Here is a 19888-nt window from a genome sequence, read left to right on the forward strand (position 1 = left end):
CTTCCGCAGACAGACAGGCTGTGTCACTGCAGAAGATGATGCGGCTGATTAAAAAGGGATAAGTCTGTTTGGTCAAATATCATTATAAGAGAGTTAATCGGGTAATGTTGATAAAACGCATGAAAAAGCAGTCGTCAATGAATTCCCTTTTCGGCCAGCACAAATCTTGAAGACAGATTGCAAGTAATCTATAGAATATAAAGCATTACAATATTTTTTCATCTTGATCTTCACCTTAACTGAAATGGAGCAAAATGATTAGAATAGAATCACACTTTGTTTTTGGTAAAGCACAATAGCACTGAAGCTGCGGTGTCAGCATCTAAAGAGATTAAATCAACTAAAATATTGAAGTTGGAGGACACTACATGGTCCTGAAGCTAAAGATATGAAACCGATTATGAATGGAGGTGTGAAGCTAACTGTCCTAGTCTAGAAAGTCTTTATTTATGTAATTTATATATGAGAAAGAGATGTTTTAGCAAGTCGGACAAAAGAGCCTCACACATTCCATCCAATGCATAAACATTGTTTTCAGTCATCCCTCGATAGCTGTCCCAGCGAGGACACTACGGGCGCTAAGCACAAATGTTACATGTAAATAGTGACCATTTCAGCCAAGAGTCCGATGTGATTCATGTCTGAAGACTTTCAGTCAGTGCACGAAACAAAAAAAACTTTGGATGGATGTACTCATTTCTACACTAAAGATCTTTGGAATTGTATTGGTGTTGATTTGCCTTCTGAATAAGCCAAAGAATCAGTTATCCTGGGCACGGCTGGCTTAAATCCACAAAGTAGATTCATGTTTTCATCCGTCAACAGTAATATTGAGGTGTTTTTGCACAATATGAATAATTGATCTAGTGACAGTCTGTGGCCTCATTGGCTGTAAGATCACTTATTGCATGAACAATAACATCTTCCAAATGAACACTTAAATAACACTGTAAACTGATTTACTCAATAATGATCTTCTGGATCTTGACATATTGGTCTAATGTGGGCTGGATTGATTGGATCCAATGATTTTACAGTCTTTTTCCATTCACTTTCAGATACTAGTTGAGCTGATTGAATTTGCATTCAAATTTATACAATTCAATACAATCCGTACAGATTCAATACAATGTGAAATGTATTGTGTTCCAACATTGTATGAAAGTTATTAAAGTACTTGATTGGTACAATTACATTATTTTACCCTCTTTGCCTCCTTGAAACCAGGACTGTACAATGCTCAACGTAAATATGCATTTACTTTGTATACATTTTCAGAATGAGTAGGACTTGAGAATGGAGCTGTGTCTGACAAAATAAAAATGTAGTGATGGATTACTCTTTTCAACCACTTCACATATTCCTACAATTAAGTTGTGTATTTGTGGAATGAATTAGAAACATAATGTTACACAAACTGGGACTATGGAACATGACTGACTGTAAAAACACCCATGAGTAATAATAATCACAGAGGAGTAAAGTGACAGCACATGGGCAGAGTCTCATTGAAAACATAATGTCCACGCTTGTCGATGGTGTAGAGGTTTATGGTGTTGCACATATGTTCCCACCTCAGTGTTGTGGGTTTATTCCTGTGAGATCAGGCTTCTGCCGCTCACACCACAGCACCAAGTGTCCCACAATGCAAACGGTGCGCTGAATATGACAGTTATGGACCTATGGAAATATTTGCACAGTATGGAAATGAGCAGTGGGATAATAAGCTATGACATCGGAAGAGGGAATAAGGAATTGCTATTTTAAGTAGAATATGTTTTTATTATGAAGTATTTCGGCAGTTCACATCTAACACACATAACAGGTGGACTGTCAATCAACCCCATGTCCAAGCCAAAACTCACAGGGCTTAGGAAGAAAACATCATATTGAAGTTCCCATGACTATTGGGTGGAATGGGTGCAATGGGTGCAATGGGTGCAATGGGTGCAATGGGTGCAATGGATGCAATGGGTACAGATACTAGTTCACTCCAGTGACAGAAGTATTATCTTTGTCGTATTGCTTTTAATGTTTACTAAGTCTGGTGCGAGTCATATTTTATTTACTGGTACATGAAAATCTGATCAATTTGCCACATACCAGGCCAGGGTTTAGGAAACATGACTGCTTTAGGATTCTTGTGACACGACAGATGCACCACCTGCTGTCGGTATGTTGTTTAACTTGTGAAGAGGCAAAGATGGATCTGCTCCTGACCTACAGCAAGTTTGTTTATTAAAGGTGCACTAAGCAACTTTTCTGGTGGGGTCTGCCACAGGCTTCTTGCTTTTCCTGTAATATATCACAGTATGGCATTTTCATTCATACAACCACAAGTATGTGTATTGCAAAAACAAAAAATGCATCTGCTCTCCACAGGTCAGGGGTCTCAGGTGAACAAAAATGTCATGTACGTGAGTGGCACACACCAAACACTTTAAAAAAAGGATTTTCTACCCGTGGCTTTATTATACAGGACAGCTGAAATGGGGAAGAGAGAAGGGAGGACATGCAGTAAAAAGTCGAAGTCTGGATTCAAACTCACGACCAGCTGCACATGGAGCCTGGCATATGTGCCACCGGAAAGCACCTACCAACTCTTGGGATGAGGAAGAAGATCTTTGCTCAGAGAAGAGATTATTTAGAGTTTGAAGAAGTTGTGTTTTGTTTTCCACATGTACAATGTTAGTAAGATGAGACTTGTAACTTGGCCTGGTGGCATCACCTGCTTGTGTCCGTGGAAATGCCATATACTATGGAACATTCCAGGCAAAGCAATAACATCTCCATGGAGACAAGCGGGAGGCAGATCCCCCACCAGGAAAGTTACATAGTACACCTTTGACCAATTCAAAAAAACAAATATATATATATATATATATATATATATATATATATATATATAATGAAAAAACATACGCATCTTAAAACAGACATTTTATTCTGTCCTACTTTACTGGCTGAAATTTAAACTCATGCAACATTGAACTTCATTACTGACCCTTTTCTAGTGAATTCAAGAGACATTCCCCCATTCTTACTACACAAGGACACACAGCACAGTTTCTCAACACATGTGGGGTACTTTTTGGAAATATGCGATAGAAAAAGAAAATATATTCTAATATTTAACCAACATGTCTTACTAAACTCCAAAGACAAATTAGAAAAAATAATATCTTGCAGTTTATTGGCTTCAAAGTATAAATGCACATCAATCTAGAAGTTGCTAATTGGACATTGCTAGCTGCTACATCTATGCAGACAGCATTTGGCACACTTAAACGCTCCCCTGAGTATCTGTGGTGTTTCTATTTCTCTGCATACATTATCTATAAAGGTTGGACAAACAGAAACAAGCTCAAAGACATCTGCCTTCGAAGCTCTGCCACTATATTTGCTGGTTATTGGAAATATACAAATGTGTTAGTGCTAAAAAGTGACAGTTTCATATGAATACCATTTGAGGAGATATCTCAGGAATATCTCTGTCTAATATTAACAAATGGAACTATATTACAGTCCATTATATGAAGCAGTCCATCAGCCCCAGGTTGGGTATTCGCACAGGGAGGAAACATGAAGGCCTCTATAGGAGGAGACACTGGCACAAGCACAACAGACCAGGCGGCCACAGAACAACTTTAAAAGCCTTTTTCGTCTTTAAGAGTTGAGCCAACACTGGCCCAATGATGTCCCAATAGATGAGTTCCCCTGAGCTGTTGAAGCACAAACAGATTTAGTCACAGCAGAGACTGGAAATGTGATTCATGTGTGGTAGTTGTAGATGTGAACAGAAACATATTTGATGTAGCCCTCACTGTTCGTGTTTAAATTACCCACAGTCGTAGAATGCCTCCCTCCAAAACATGAAAAGATTTGAACCCGTGCACTATCTTTGAGGGGAGCACAAGGGTTAAGGCTCATTCTCAGTAACTGGCACTAGAGGGAGCTCTAACTGTATTATGAACTTACCTTGATGTGTTGTTTCTTTTAGGATATTGTCAATTAATTAAAATATAATATAATAACAACAATAATAATAATAATAATAATAATAATAATAATAATAGTAATAATATGACTATTTGTTGCAGCAAACGGCAAAACAATTTTGTATGGCTAGATGGCTTTTGTAGTTATGTATAAGAAATGCAATGTTCAAATCACATTATTCACACAATGATTTTGTCAGAATCTGTATAGAATTACTAATCAAAACTTTTACTCAGAGTACTGTCATTTCAAACAAAAATATTACTCAGTAGAAGTAACAGTAAAGTGTCAGAAAGCTAATGTAAAAAGTATAATTTCTTCAAAATGTGAGTAAAGTAAATGTAAGAGAGTAACTGTACTACCCACCTTTGTTAAAGCACTCAGCAGTTTCCTTGCCATTGATGTTGTGTCATTCATTTGTTCACTTGTGTGCGTTAGCGAGCATGCAGCTGTGATGTGGATCACTGACATCTTATTGCTGGGAATGAAGCAGATAAATAATCCAAGGTGCTCTGTGGTGGCTGTTTGATGCTGAAGCCAAGATCATGTGAACAGAGCATAGAACCACAACGTCTAACAGAAGGACCAATTTGCCAGCATTCAGAGCAGCCTGACCCCAGCCACCTCACATGAATGCAGTCATTCTGTGAGAGCACGGAGCTCTGGCGGTCCCAGGAGGCGGCTGATTTTCCTCCTGAGGGACCCAAGAGCTGCTGCAACGCCTTCTGACACTGACCCCAGCTAAACAATGCAACTCTGCCCTAACCAGGACTGCTGAGTGAGCCCAAACCAGTGCTGATTCATAATGTAATAGAAGACTCAAATCAAATTACAAATGGATGCAATGATAGAGCTTTTGTGGCTGCAGTGTCTTGTTGTGCTTGTGCCCATTAGACCCCAGGTCCACGGCAGAATGAGCTGTAGGAGCTCCTGCACTCAGAACCTGGTGCTCTCATGTTTGAGCATGCGGATGCTGGAGAGAGTCCCGCTGCCCCTGTGCTGATACCCGTACGCCTGGCGCTGTCCCTCCAGTCACCGAGCGGCACTGCAGGCTGAAGACATGCTGCTGCTGCTGCTGCTGCTGCTGCTGCTGCTGCTGGGACTGGAGCTGCTGCAGCCGTGGTCCTCGAACACACTGATCTCCAGCTGAGGCCACGAGTCAAGGAGTGAGTCCTTCCATGAAGTCATGAGGCATTAAGGTGGTTCCTGCACTGAGCCGGAGCAGGCCAATGCAATGTGATGGTCTACTGGACACAATCTTGGTCTCCTCTCTGTCCTAGGGTGGAGCTAATTAAAGTCCCTTGACTTTGATTGACTTTAGGTGTAGCTCAAACAATGCAATAAAATACAAGTAAAACCCAAAAGAACCAGTTTAAAAAATCACTGTAGCAATTTTCAGGACTGCCATAAGCCTACTTGAATTTGCCAGGGAATACTGACTCTGAATGGAATCTTCACTCAACACTAATTACTTCTATGGTAATACAACTGAATTATTCTGTAAAAAAGGCAGTTTCATCTGGTTCCCACGACTACAACCTCAAGACTCCTCTTCACATCACATGGTTATGGACATGTCTGTTACAACAGCAGCGGGTGAGCGAAGGATACAACACGCATTCCTCTCTCTATGGGGTCTGTGAGGAGCAGGCCTCTCGGAGCATAGATCTTCTCATTCTGCTCCTGGATGTAGCCCGATATCTTCTTCAGCACCTGGCACAGAGCAGGAGGCAGACAGGGCTTAGGCACGGTCAGAGGAGCGGCTACACATAATCCACATTTGATTAGAATCACTGAGACCTGATCAAAATCTAAACACACTCAAAATGAAGCCAAGCATTATGTAATACGGACAAGATATTCCTCACTCTGTTTGAGCCACCCATGTACACAGAGAAACAAAGACAAAGTAAAAGACAGAAAACTGAAAACGTTCATCCCCTTAAACATATGTTGTTCTCTATTAAAAAGTCATTTTTTGCGTTTGTTTGGATGGGTACAGAGACGATGAACGATATTCAAACTTGTATCTGTATGAAGTGTTGGTAGAAAAGTCAAAAAGCATGCCTGGACTTAAGTAGCATTTATTACATGCCTGGTTTAAACCAGGGGAATATCTGATGACTGATGTGCAGCCATGCCAGAAGAACAACTGTTATTTAAGTAGCTTCATTAGCACAGTTTATTCAGCTCTGTGAATGCCTCTGTGGACACTGAACGCAGATGTGCCATGCCTCTCCTGAAACCTGTCTTACCATGCCAGTCTGCAGGACATGCCTCACTTAGACTTAGGCACACTGACACGGTCGGCAGGGACTCAGACTGCAGTCCATTTACGGAAGAAAACTGAAGATCGACACATATGGAGCAGGCGGCGGCCGATTTGGATCATTTTGACACATTGGGTGATATGAGATAACAAAAATAACTCATCATTTCATAAGCAATCGGTTTTATTTAGACATTCACAGCTCTGTTTCAGTGCTAAACTATGATGGAGAGGTATTTTAGGCAGTTCTCTCTACTTGTGGACAGAAGCTAATGCTGCATAATAGTGTTCAAACAAAGTATGTCTAGTCTAGCTGTTGGTCCAAACTAAATATCAGCCCACGTTAGAGTTTTAAGGTCAGGAGCCAAGAGCTACAAAGGGAAAATATCGGACAGATACATATCACTAACCAGTAAAAACTTGAGAATAAAAAATGTATTGTGCTTTGTGGTCTTTAAGTTACACAATTATGTTAAACTAGAATTGCATATAAGCTTAAGTTGTCATCCATCCATCCATCCATCCATCTTCTGCCGCTTTATCCGGGGCCGGGTCGCGGGGGCAGCAGTCTGAGCAGGGACTCCCAGACCTCCTTCTCCCCAGACACTTCCTCTAACTCCTCCGGGGGGATCCCGAGGCGTTCCCAGGCCAGCCGAGAGACATAGTCTCTCCAGCGTGTCCTGGGTCTTCCCCGGGGCCTCTTCCCGGTGGGACATGCCTGAAACACCTCCCGAGGGAGGCGCCCAGGAGGCATCCGGAACAGATGCCCGAGCCACCTCAGCTGGTTCCTCTCGACGTGGAGGAGCAGCGGCTCTACTCCGAGCTCCCCCCGTGTGGCCGAGCTCCTCACCTTATCTCTAAGGGAGCGCCCAGCCACACGGCGGAGTAAACTCATTTCGACCGCTTGTATCCGCGATCTTGTTCTTTCGGTCACTACCCAAAGCTCATGACCATAGGTGAGGGTAGGAACGTAGACCGACCGGTAAATAGAGAGCTTTGCCTTTCGGCTCAGCTCCCTCTTTATCACAACAGTCCGGTGCAGCGGCTGCATCACTGCAGCCGCACTGCACCGATCCGCCTGTCGATCTCACGCTCCATCCTTCCCTCACTCGTGAACAAGACCCCGAGATACTTGAACTCCTCCACTTGGGGCAAGGACACCCCACCCACCTGGAGAGGGCAAGACACCTTTTTCCGGTCGAGAACCATGGCCTCGGATTTGGAGGTGCTGATTCTCATCCCAGCCGCTTCACACTCGGCTGAAAACCGCCCCAGTGCATGTTGCAGGTCCGGGTTTGATGGAGCCATCAGGACAACATCGTCTGCAAACAGCAGAGATGAGATCCTGTGGTCCCCAAACCGGACACCCTCCGACCCCTGACTGCGCCTAGAAATTCTGTCCATAAAAATTATGAACAGAACCGGTGACAAAGGGCAGCCCTGGCGGAGTCCAACATGCACTGGGAACAGGTCTGACTTACTGCCGGCAATGCGAACACAGCCCTGAGCAAAGGGCCCCGGACCCCGTACTCCCGGAGCACCCCCCAAAGGACACCCCGAGGGACACGGTCGAAAGCCTTCTCCAGATCCACAAAGCAAATGTGGACTGGTTGGGCAAACTCCCATGAAACCTCGAGCACCCGATGGAGGGTATAGAGCTGGTCCAGTGTTCCACGACCGGGACGAAAACCACTCTACTCCTCCTGAATCCGAGGTTCGACTATCGGTCGGATTCTCCTCTCCAGTACCTTGGAATAGACCTTACCCGGGAGGCTGAGGAGTGTGATCCCTCTGTAGTTGGAACACACCCTCCGGTCCCCCTTCTTGAACAGAGGGACCACCACCCCGGTCTGCCAGTCCAGAGGCACGGTCCCCGAACGCCACACGATGTTGCAGAGACGTGTCAACCAAGACAGTCCTACAAGACATCCACCCCCGGAGCCCTGCCACCGAGGAGTTTGCGAACAACCTCAGTGACTTCAGCTTGGGTGATGGATGAGCCAGCCTCCGAGTCCCCGGTCTCTACTTCCTCTTCGGAAGACGTGACTGAGGGATTAAGGAGATCCTCAAAGTATTCCTTCCACCGTCCGACGACATCCCCAGTCGAGGTCAGCAGGCCTCCACCCGCACCGTAAAAGGTGTTGGTGAGACACTGCTTCCCACTCCTGAGGCGCCGGACGGTTTGCCAGAATTTCTTTGGTGCCGACCGATAGTCCTCCTCCATGGCCTCCCCGAACTCCTCCCAGGCCCGGGTTTTTGCCTCTGCGACAGCACGAGCCGCGGCTCGCTTGGCCTGCCGATACCCGTCGATGACCTCCGGAGACCTACAAGCCAGAGTGGCCTGATAGGCCTCCTTCTTCAGTCTGACGGCATCCCTTACTTCCGGTGTCCACCACCGGGTTCGGGGGTTGCCGCCACGACAGGCACCGGAGACCTTGCGACCACAGCTCCGAGCAGCCACATCAACAATGGAGGCGGAGAACATGGTCCACTCGGACTCAATGTCCCCAGCCTCCCCCGGGACATGGGAGAAGCTCTCCCGGAGGTGCGAGTTGAATACCCTACTGACAGAGGGCTCCACTAGACGTTCCCAACAGACCCTCACAATGCGCTTGGGTCTGCCAAGTCTGTCCGGCTTCCTCCTCCGCCAGCGGATCCAACTCACCACCAGGTGGTGATCGGTTGACAACTCTGCCCCTCTCTTCACCCGAGTGTCCAAGACACGCGGCCGGAGGTCTGATGACACGACAACAAAATCGATCATTGACCTCCGGCCTAGGGTGTCCTGGTGCCATGTGCACTGATGGACACCCTTGTGCTTGAACATGGTGTTCGTTATGGACAATCCGTGGCTAGCACAGAAGTCCAATAACTGAACACCGCTCGGGTTCAGATCGGGGAAGCCGTTCTTCCCGATCACCCCTCTCCAGGTGTCACTGTCATTGCCCACGTGGGCGTTGAAGTCCCCCAGTAGAACAATGGAGTCCCCGGTCGGTGCACTGTCCAGTACCCCTCCCAAGGACTCCAAGAAGGCCGGGTACTCTGCACTGCTGTTCGGCCCATAGGCCGCCACAACAGTGAGAGACCTGTCCCCCACCCGAAGGCGGAGGGACGCGACCCTCTCGTTCACCGGGGTAAACTCCAACACGTGGCGGCTGAGCTGAGGGGCTATCAGCAAGCCCACACCAGCCCGCCGCCTCTCCCCGCGGGCAACACCAGAGAAGTGGAGCGTCCAGCCCCTCTCGAGGAGATGGGTTCCAGAGCCCAAACTGTGCGTGGAGGTGAGGCCGACTATATCTAGTCGGTATCGCTCAACCTCCCGCACAAGCTCAGGCTCTTTCCCCCCCAGCGAGGTGACATTCCATGTCCCCAGAGTTAGTCTCTGTGTCCGAAGATCTGGTCGCCGAGGCCCCTGCCGTCGACTGCCGCCCAGATCTCTCTGCACCGGCCCCTTATGGATCCTCCTGCGGGTGGTGGGCCCACGGGAGGGAGGCCCCACGTCGCTCTTTCGGGCTGTGCCCGGCCGGGCCCCGTGGGGTAAGACCCGGCCACCAGGCGCTTGCCATGGAGCACCCATCCCAGGCCTGGCTCCAGGATGGGGCCCCGGTGACGCCGATCCGGGCGACGTAAACGGCCTTGTTCGTGTCGTCGTCATAAGAGGCTTCTGAACCGATCTTTGTCTGACCCGTCACCTAGGACCTGTTTGCCTTGGGAGACCCTACCAGGGGCATGAAGCCCCCGACAACATAGCTCCCGGGATCATTCGGGCACTCAAACCCCTCCACCACATTAAGGTGTCGGTTCAAGGAGAGGAGTTGTCACAGTGTGTTACAAATAAATGTTACAATACAAGGGCTGTGCAAGTAATTATAGTTTAAACGTGATTACAATTATTGCAGAAATTGAAACTCTACTCTGGTGTCGGGACCTGAAATCCTGGAACAAAGCCATTTCTCTTCAAAGGACAATCACAAAACATTGCTACAACTCAATGATCATTAGACTTCAATAATGATCCAAATGATTGTGATTTGTAAAGTTGATTCCAGCAGGTACAGCAGTTAACCTATACTACAGTAAAAACCTCTACTGGACTGACTGAATTCCTTGAAAAGTGAATATAAGAGAGAAACTAAACACAATGCCGGAAGCAATCACGTCCCTTTGACAGACCGAGAATGTCTTTATGCCTTTGACTTAGCGGTGTGTGGCCTCTTTATCAGTTGAACATGTGGGGACTCCACTTGGGTGGTTGTTTCGGATCAGTCAGAAAGCCCAGGAGCTCTGATGGTAAACAATATGTATCTGTGTAATGTGTGTAAATGGAGCGGCGCCCAGCTGACAGCAGATGAAAGCAGTTTAGAGAAGGACAGTTCTGCACGGCTTCAGCACAACTTTACACTGTACCTTTGGACTACTTCATCTTGTGCTCTGGCAAAGAGATGTTTACAAAATACTGGCTGAGATGGAGCTGATTGCAGACAGAGATGAGGACATAGAGGAACACTGAGCACATTGTTTAAGAACTGTGTTTTCAGAATGCTGTGTTACAAAGTTAGAGGTGCTACAAATGAGAGCTATGTCCTGTCACTTTAAAGTAGTAAAACAAGTGACAAGTAAAAAGAAATGTTGCGAAATATGCGCGTATATATCATAAATGACAAATGAGGTTCACTCAATTTGAATCTTTACTTTACAATATAAAAGAGCCTCGTCATATATTCATTTCCCTGCTGCTCACATGATGTTACCGTAACAAGGAGATCCCTAAGAAACAACGTTAATACTGTTGTTGATAAATTGCTTATCCTTCTTACTGAACAAGTAAATATAGTAATAATTATGACAGGCCTATGTTAAAGGGGACATGCTGTATTACAGATAATCCACTTTAATTGCTTTTAAACATGTAACAATAGTGTTTCCTCATCATTAGTTTACTCAGAATTATAAATGCAAAATGATGATCTACTTATGTTATAGTTCAATGCTAAGTACCTGAAAAAAAGCCCAATATTTCTCCTTTAACCACCTGTTAATAATATTCTAAAGTGTCTGTACATTTAGTTGTTATAGTTTTGTATTGCTTCAGGTATTTGTGGTGGTCTCTAATGAAAGCTCACAAGTGGCCACAGTCCTCTCAGGCCAATGAAGTTGACCTCCATTAGCGACAGAGCTTTTAAGTGTAAGAATGCTCTCTCTCTCTCTCTCTGTGCTGCTCCTATTTCCTCGCACAGTCCAAATACATTTAGGAAATTCAATAGTGTTGTGCTGATGAAGTGGCTTGGGCCAAACGGGCGAATATCAAAGGTTGTTCCTGTGTATACGTTGCTCCTAAGAGCATGTTTAATGCACAAGCGATGGCCCGGGAGCAGCTTTGGTAACGCTCACTGAGATAAAGAGGCTGGGATGCTGATGAGGAGCTGTTATTTTTGGACTTGATGCAAAAGGTTTACAGGAAATAGGAAATGGTTTTCCTCTGAGGCTCCTTAATGCAACATTTTTCATCATTATGCAAGCAAAGACGTCCAAAAGGAGACCATGTCCTATTTTGAGTTTTTTTAGGGGGAAAAACTTGCAACATCAGTTCTATTAATCCATTTTGAATTGTTAAATAATTGTGGTTGTAATTATTATTTTTTCTTCTTCCCCTCCCCATAACCAAGCAGCCCGATTAACACATCTACTTCTAAAGTAACTAATTGAGGTGTTTTGTACCTTCTCATATCTTGTTTCCATGCACAGAAAGACAAAATAAGCTGTAGCACAGGCCAGACATCCTTCCATGTAAGACTGGCCTCCAATTTTCTCTGCTTCTGTGTAGTAAGAGTTCAGTGTCTTCACGGTCTCCTCCAGCAAACTCCGCTCGATCTACTTACAAGCACAAAGAAACACACGTACAATCATGAGGGATGATGCTGGGGCAGTGACTAAATGGTGCAGATTGGCCGTCTAGCATCTGTCGGTCGATTCTATGGTAAATGTGGAGCGAAGGAGCAATGCACGTTGAGTATCGTGAGTAGAATGTTATGCTATAAAATCAGAGGCATTATTATTGTCGGTGTAATTCCTCATTCCTCCAGGAGAGTTCCATTGTAACAAAAGATTCAGTTGTAGTCATCTGGACACAAAAACAATCTGCAGACCTAGTATGAACACTCAGATTTGTAAACCCTGCCCACCCGGGAGAACCTCCTGTCCTGTTAATCCAGTTGTTTTACCTAAAACTAATCTTCTTTGTTACCTTAACAGTCATGTAATGGGTCATATAAATTCTATTGTTAGCTGGCTGCAGCTCCTTCATCAGGGGTGAGTACATAAACATGGCCTCAAACCACTATTGTATACGACCGGTAGATTGAACCTTAAACATCCATGTCTCTATAAAGACGGGTTCTCCTGAAAAAATAAATAAAAATGGCCTCCTTAACTCCTCTTCCAAACCATTTCTTCAACTGCGTTGAATCTTTACCTCTCTAGCCTCAAAAGTGTGGTTTGTGGCATTAATATAAAGATGCACTGCCCTGTGTAATCCTGAATTTGCATGTCTTCTATGTTGATACAGCCTTTTGTGAAGTGGCTGTTTAGTCTCTCCTATGTCTACAGTTTGTAGAGCTTTTTGCAACTTTTTTCACTGCATTGGATTGAATATACTACATTGCTCTGGTTTGTGTGGGCATCTTGTCCTTAGAATTAACCCGTTTTTGTCTTAAAGTGTTGCCTGGTTTAAAATGAACAGTAAACGTTGTCTACTGTTTTTCCAGACAGTCCAGACACACCAATCTTCTTGGTTCTGTTTCCCTTGTGTCTTGTTTTTTTGTCTCTTTTCAATTTGTTGAGAGCCCAAGCAGGATAACCAAAGGTTGAGAACATTCTGGACAGGTTTTTTGTTTTTGTTTTTTTCTCTTCCTTCCTCTGCAGGTGGGCACTTCTTGGACTCAATGGTGTAATGATCACCTCCAGCTTGTGCTGTAGTGGACGGTTCGAGTCAAAGAGCAGGTACTGATCCTTGTGTGCTGGTTTCTTATATACTTCTTAGATTCACTTCTTATATACTTTATATGTTTTTAAAAGCAGGGACCATGTGTAAACACATTCATGTAATTTTAAAAAGAGTTTTCCATCAGTAGTAGTAGTCCCCTTCTATCTGGAGCTTCCGTCTTCTCCTCTGATTGTGGAACAATCGAGAGAGGCTAAGCAGTTCTCCTTAGTGTCTTCTCTTGTGCACATGATGTTTGAGTCCACCACATTAATATGCTCTGAGAACACTTCAAGCTCATGTTTCTTGATCAGCACAAATGTCTCATCCAGTAGCATAGCAGTAAGACAAGGTCAATGCTTTCTTCTCAAACTGCTCCACGTACAAGTTGGCCACATCTAGAGAGACAGGAGAGCCCATGGCCCCGCCCCAAACCTGTTTGTAGAAGTGTCCCCAACATTGAAAGTCTGTGGTGTTCCTCCTGCAGTCTCAACCTCCCTGCTGCACTGCCTCAGGTGGGAACAGGAACACAACATAATCTGAGTACATTTGAAGATGTTTCACCTTGTCCACAAATGTCTGCGTTTTCCACATGATGTTTTGTGGTGCCAAGATTGTTGTTAAATGCGCCAAGCAATGTGCTCAAGCACTTCAGGAGGTTTACGCAGGGCAATAAAAACCTGAGTTCTCAAACTATCTCCACAGATTGCTTTTGGATGAAAGTCGACAAAAACTATGTCCAGATAACTACAGGCATTATCATTATTACTGATTATTTTGCTTTCCAGGAGCCGACCCAAAATAATGCCATTTCACCACTTAATTTGTAAACGACAGTGTTTTTAGTACTTTTCTTTTTATTTATTTATTTTTTTTACTTGCTGTTTCACTCCAACTTTAAATTTTCCACACTGTCCCAAGCTTTTCAGACATGCCTTTTCATCATTAAAACTATCGCATTAGCCTTTACCGATTTCCCAATTGATTCATGTGCAACTGTAATCATTTGTAACAGTCCAACGATGTTTTAAACGGTGAGTTTGAAAAGTGCATGCCTCCAGACTGACTCAGCCACATACAGTTTCCTGAAAATCCCCCTCACCATCACTCACTAATGCTAATATAACAAACTAAATGGGGCATATCACATATTCTATTGCTGTGGCCAAAGTAAACGCGAAGTGTGAACGCAAAAGCATTTTTCTGTCCAGATTCATTTTCCCCCTGTGCTCACTGAACAAAGCTTTAGTTTAGCAGTTCAGTTTTTTCACCTGATAATAACATGACTGATGATTTGATGTATATCGAGTATACAATATGAAGTAACATTTGTCATTGTGATGTCTCATTTAGAGTCATCTGGTGGCTATACGGTTGTGTGTACATGTGACCTGACCACAGACTCACCCGGTTGTCGAGCTCCGAGGGAAACTTGGACTGGAAGCGGCAAACTGTTCCTTCGCTGTAGTCTCTCTGTACGAACACTCTAGTGGCCAGAGACGCACTGTGCCTCAGCTCCTGCAGGTTATGGAACTGCACAACAGAAGGGACAGAAAAGAAAAGCTAAACAACAGTATATTCAATCGGTAAAAGGTTAAATAACCAATTAGACACTGCATACTACATTACATAGGCATAGGATGAACACCTGAAATAGTAGTAAAAGTAGGACATGGTAGAACAGACATGACACATTTAGGCTTATAGATAAAGAGGCTGCTATTATTACATATCGTATTCCAACCCGGAAAGCCAGGACCCAAAAAGTGATGTTTTTTGTGAGGAAAAATGTTATTCTCTTTGTAAATATGGCAATGTTTTTTAATAAACCAACAAAAATGAAAAGGTCAATCAGGCATATCAGCCCCTCCCATCTGTCCCAGTGTCTGGCAAATTTGACAGTTTTCAAGTTCAAACTAAAAGTCACATTCACATCAGTCGGCTCCATCCCTGTCATCCATGTACTTTCCTTCCTAATGACTTTTTGGTTTCTGCAGAAGTATAATCTACAGTTATCCATAAATAATCTTCAATGTTGGTGTTCTATGTGGTAAATGTATTGTTTTTAAATCAAATCAAATGTTGGTGCGTCCATCTTTGCAACAGAATTCTTTCCAAACACAAGAACTAGTGCTTCTACATTTAGATATGTTCCTATTCTTCATCATTTATAACACAATAATTGACATATTATGGGCATAATGTTATTTATGACTGAGGGTGTCAGAAACTATTGAACTATTCCTGTGGCTCATTGTTATGTTTCCGACCTGGCAGGCCTATAGCTCTAATCAGAGCTGCGTTGAGTGGTATTTTTCACACTAAACAGTAATTCCCCAGTGAGAAATACAATGGAGATGGAGGTGGGCCAGAATAAACGGTCCCCTATGGAGCCAAAGGACCCTTGTTACAGATATAGAAGAAGCAGAGGAAATACTGCTTCTTTAAATTCTGTTCAATTAAAAAGTATTTTCAGTGTGGATCAAGGCTTTTGTTCCAAATCTTTATTTTGGCCAAGATTAAATGAAAGAGCATAAGATATTTTGTAATATGCAGCATCACATTCTATTAGCGTCTAATTCTGGGCACAGTTGGCAGCTGATTTTCCCTGAAGGCAGTTTGGAAGCCTGTTTTAAAATGGATGATGTGCCTCGTGCCAGGTTTAAATTGAAGGCTGGTTTGTAGTCGAGGGTCAAGCTCCATTCAATTGAGCTGACGTCCTGACACAACCCTGAGCAGTTCACTATACCAAGTGCGTTGTGGAAATCAAAATACTTACATTTGATTTATTTTGTATGCAGATATTTGTGCAGACTTTAGCCATTTTTGTTGTATGTGGATTGTGGGGCAGCAGTAGTGGTTAAAGCACTCGTTTACAACCTGAAGGTCAGAGGTTTGATTGCCTCAGACCAAATTCTGTTGTTTCGTCTTTAGCGAAGACTTAACCTGGTCCAGTATGAAGGAGGTAGTGGATTGGTAGCCTCAGTGTGGAGTGAATGAATAATGAGTAGTGCATTGAGATGCTTGGACGAGCGTTACAAGTGCATTATTATTGCAAATAGGATCCGATTGACAGGCATTGGACCTTGTCCAACCAGCAGGACGTCCTGGCACACACCATTCTATTGACCCGGTGTGTCTTTGCTCAGCCAAACAGCCAGGAGTCAGAACTCTCTCAAACCAAAAACATGTCTCTACATTTCATAAACTTGGACTCTCAGTAGACCCAGTACACACTGTGAAGCCTACTTTAGCATTGGTGGAAAGCCATTGTGGTGGAAATCTGAGCCCACATTCCCAACTTTAGAGCTGAAGAAATCTATTTGGCGAAGTGTGGGACTCTTGTCTTACTTATCTCCTTCAATGTGATTGATATGATTTTCTTCAGATACAAAATTGTTATGGTCACAGTCCTTATCAGGCAGATCTTCTCTGAGTGCTTACTTTTCCTCTGCGTGGGATCACTCCTCAATCTATTTCTGTCTCCAACACAGAACCTTGCAGACGTCCATGTTCAAGTGTCATACGCAGGAGACGATTAGGCAGCTCTGTACTGTGCCACTGTCTGCCTGACGCCCACTCGATGAATCTGTGCCAAGTGCACAGTTTCTGAACGCACACTGAAGCCAATAACAACTGAGCTAAAGGGTAAGAAGCCTCTGGAGCAAAAAAGAGGTATTGGGTCTAGGTGTATAGAAAAATAATGTAAAGATACCTGTATTGTTCTGCGCTAGCCTCCGACGTGGAAGTATGGAAGCATCAAGACCTGTTCCATAGTGAAGTCAGTTCCAGTGTGAGAAAGGACACGGTCACTGCAGCCTGCTTCACTGCGACTGCACTCACTGTTGGAGCTGCTGTTTTCTACTAATCACCCCTTCAGCACTCCTCATATTGTCATATTTGGCCATTTACAGCACCAGTGTTTCAGATTCACTGTCAAGAAGGCAAGCCAAACATCTGTGAATCATTATAGTTTAGACAAAGTAGACAAAACTGTCAACTGTGAAAGGGAACGTGGCTAGAGCAGCGTAGATGCAGCTTTCGGTTGAGGACGTTTCCCTCACACATTACTCCTGGCCGGGACAGGACTCGGAGTCTGGCAGCACTGGACATAACTAATCCAGAATATTACACAATGTGCAGATTGCTGGCTGCTCACTAGCTTCATCACTGCTGACTGTGCATAGTGAATGTCGTGGAATGATTTCTATTCTACGAGGAGACAAGAGGGGGATGGATAGGGCTCCGACAGGAAGCTCTGCTCGGAGATCGACTTCTGCTTCCTGTTTGCTAGTTTAATCTATATATATGCATGGCAACGCTTTTGTTTTAGTTTGGCCACAGAAGTAATATTTCAAACCTGAAGGAAAATACCTGATGCTCTAAATCCAACCACACTTTTTTCTTCTTCTTTACATTAGATTGTAATAAATATATAGATCCATTCTAATTAACATGTCTTTTTTTCTCTCAGTATAGATACTACTTATCATTATTATCATTTTAGAATTGAATAGAGCGTAATAGAAGCTGTCAGGTGCAGCAGCCATAACCACTATTTTCCCTTCCACGTTCAGCAATAATGGGATGTCTTATTGTCACTCTGTGTGCAGTGAAGCTGGTTCCTGCTGTATATCTTTCTACACTCTTGTCAATAAACTTATTCAGAACTTGTTGGATTAGCCACTTATTTAGAATGACAATGTTAGCTGCCGGCATTTCCAATAACTCTCAGCATCTTACATTTATCTCTTAAGTTAAAAGCAAATGTCACAAAATCTTTAGAGGTGACATAGTGTGCTTTTCTCATGTATTTAGTACTATAACATATGCAAATCATTATTTTACATTTAATTGACTGTAAACCGCAATATTAATCTAAAACGTCTTGAAATAGAAAGGGGTTCAATGACTTCCTGTTCAAAACTGCAGAACTGGTAAACTCCGCCGCTTCAAAGCGGGTTTCTTTCGTTATGTCACATATTCTAATCTACATATGTCTTGGACTATGATTTTTTTTAAACAATTGCAAATAAATACAAGGTGGGGTTAGGGGGTAGATGAAAACTGATTTTTTGTGAGCACTCAAGCCTCTAATGCAGGACAACACAGGATTATTCAAACATGCATCAAAATACGACTTTGAGTAGGTTTACAATGAGGAAATACCATTATAATAAGGTTAAAAGCTCATAAAAGTTGATTTTTTACAAAGAAATCAAATAGCAATATGATGAAAATGAATGTTGGTGAAAGAGATGTAATTTCCATCGTTAAATGTTGGCTTCCATAAGTATAGTTTAGAATTATTGATGCATGTTTTTATTGCTCTGTGTGAAGTTGCAGAGAGGTAACTGCAGCTCTCCTTGATCTGGTCATTAACATGGTAATGAAGGCACGTCGGGTCTTCAGTACAGATATTATCAAAGGGCAAGGTAAGGAGGAGGCTACACTATCAGGCATGATTGTAGCTAAAAATATATTGAGGAGTCACCGGTGTATCCTAATGGGGCTGAGAGAGCCTGCTGCACCCACTGCAAATATTAAACAGAAGAAGCAGAGTCCAAAATGTGCAACTCAGATCTTTGTTAAAATCACACACACAAAAGCCAAAAGCACAATCTGGGATGCCGAGGTTTGTCATTTCAATTACAAGCTCTAGAGCAGATACAGACTCTCTCCATGGTGCTGACGGCAACACCAATGTCACCTCTCACTTCTTAAATTCTCTAATGTCTCCACAACTTTTTTTTTTTTAATAGTCACATCACTTTATAGCTTCAAATTAAAAGCAAAAAGCAAAAAAGAACTTATGTTGTTGGAGAGGATGCAAAGTTTTAGCACAAGCACAGCAAACCAGACATGCAATTTCAAAGAGGCTACGCTATTCATGATCAGCTAAGTGCCGTCGTAAATGGCGCTAATTAATTAAGGCAACATTGACTTCATCGACTCACTAGACCAAGCACAACAACCAGCACCTTCCCAGCAGCAGCACTGCAACTGCAAGAAACAAACAAGTCTCTCTATCGCGCCTATTCTAAAGATCCACGCAAGCAAGACTCTCCATCATTTACCTCCGTCGCCATGTTGCCAGTCACGAGTGTCCGTCCAGCTGTTGTCCCCGGGCAGACCACCACCGCTGTCCACTGTTGCCACGACCCGCCTCCGTTAACGCGCGCGGCGTGGGACAGCGCTCTGGAGACGGGAGCCAAGCGGAAACCGAGAGGAGCGCGAGGAGCGGGCGAGTGTGCACGCGCGTGCGAGGGAGCGCGGCGCGCGTCACGGAGGCTTCTGGGGCGCACGGGGGAAACGCTCATGCACTGAATTTAGAATCACGTTAGAGATGAGACTCTTTTGTGGCTTGGATTTCTTTCTGAAGGTAGGTGAAAGTTTTAGATGAGCATGTTTTTCGAGGTGAAGAAACAGTGTGCGATTATTCACGATTGTTGTCACTATGACCAAACAAAAGTGACATCTTGAAGATGACTGAATGATCTTCACATCCCCATTTGTGTGTATCCTTTAAAGGGGAAATACTACATACATTTTACTTTAATGAGCTTAACCATGTTACAGTTTTCCTTCGTAATCAGCCGGTTGATTTTCCTCAGCTCTATACTTACTTTAAAAAAGTCACA

The 19888-nt window shown here is 43.8% G+C and overlaps 2 protein-coding genes across 3 annotated transcripts in view; one reads left to right on the forward strand and one right to left on the reverse strand.

The window, feature by feature from the left end:
• Positions 1-108, forward strand: part of crtac1b (cartilage acidic protein 1b) — a 16416-nt gene extending 16308 nt beyond the window's left edge. The window contains exon 14 of one of the 2 annotated variants that reach the window (XM_072436396.1): positions 1-108. This exon is cut by the window's left edge and continues 567 nt beyond it. The gene's annotated coding sequence lies outside the window, so the exon portion shown is untranslated. The other variant, XM_072436395.1, reaches the window with a different exon arrangement.
• Positions 109-4951: 4843 nt separating this feature from the next.
• golga7bb (golgin A7 family, member Bb) lies at positions 4952-19470 on the reverse strand. Its single transcript, XM_072436399.1, has 5 exons — positions 19325-19470; positions 14655-14780; positions 11987-12139; positions 5611-5712; positions 4952-5145 (listed from the first exon to the last, which is right to left on the reverse strand). Exons 1-5 carry the CDS (start codon positions 19334-19336, stop codon positions 5032-5034), a joined length of 507 nt encoding a protein of 168 aa, XP_072292500.1. The 5' UTR covers positions 19337-19470; the 3' UTR covers positions 4952-5031.
• Positions 19471-19888: the final 418 nt, after the last annotated feature.

The sequence above is a fragment of the Eucyclogobius newberryi genome, unplaced genomic scaffold, assembly GCF_026437365.1.
Source record: "Eucyclogobius newberryi isolate DKJ021-1_F unplaced genomic scaffold, fEucNew1.0.hap1 SCAF_8, whole genome shotgun sequence".
In the NCBI taxonomy this organism is placed as follows: Eukaryota; Metazoa; Chordata; class Actinopteri; order Gobiiformes; family Gobiidae; genus Eucyclogobius; species Eucyclogobius newberryi.

Coding starts and splice junctions, on each gene's coding strand:
- golga7bb (XM_072436399.1), bottom strand. Junction 12,140..14,654: donor CCTCGGAGCTCGACAACCGG/GTGAGTCTGTGG, acceptor GCTTGTAAGTAG/ATCGAGCGGAGTTTGCTGGA. Junction 5,713..11,986: donor TGGAAACAAGATATGAGAAG/GTACAAAACACC, acceptor GCTCTGTGCCAG/GTGCTGAAGAAGATATCGGG.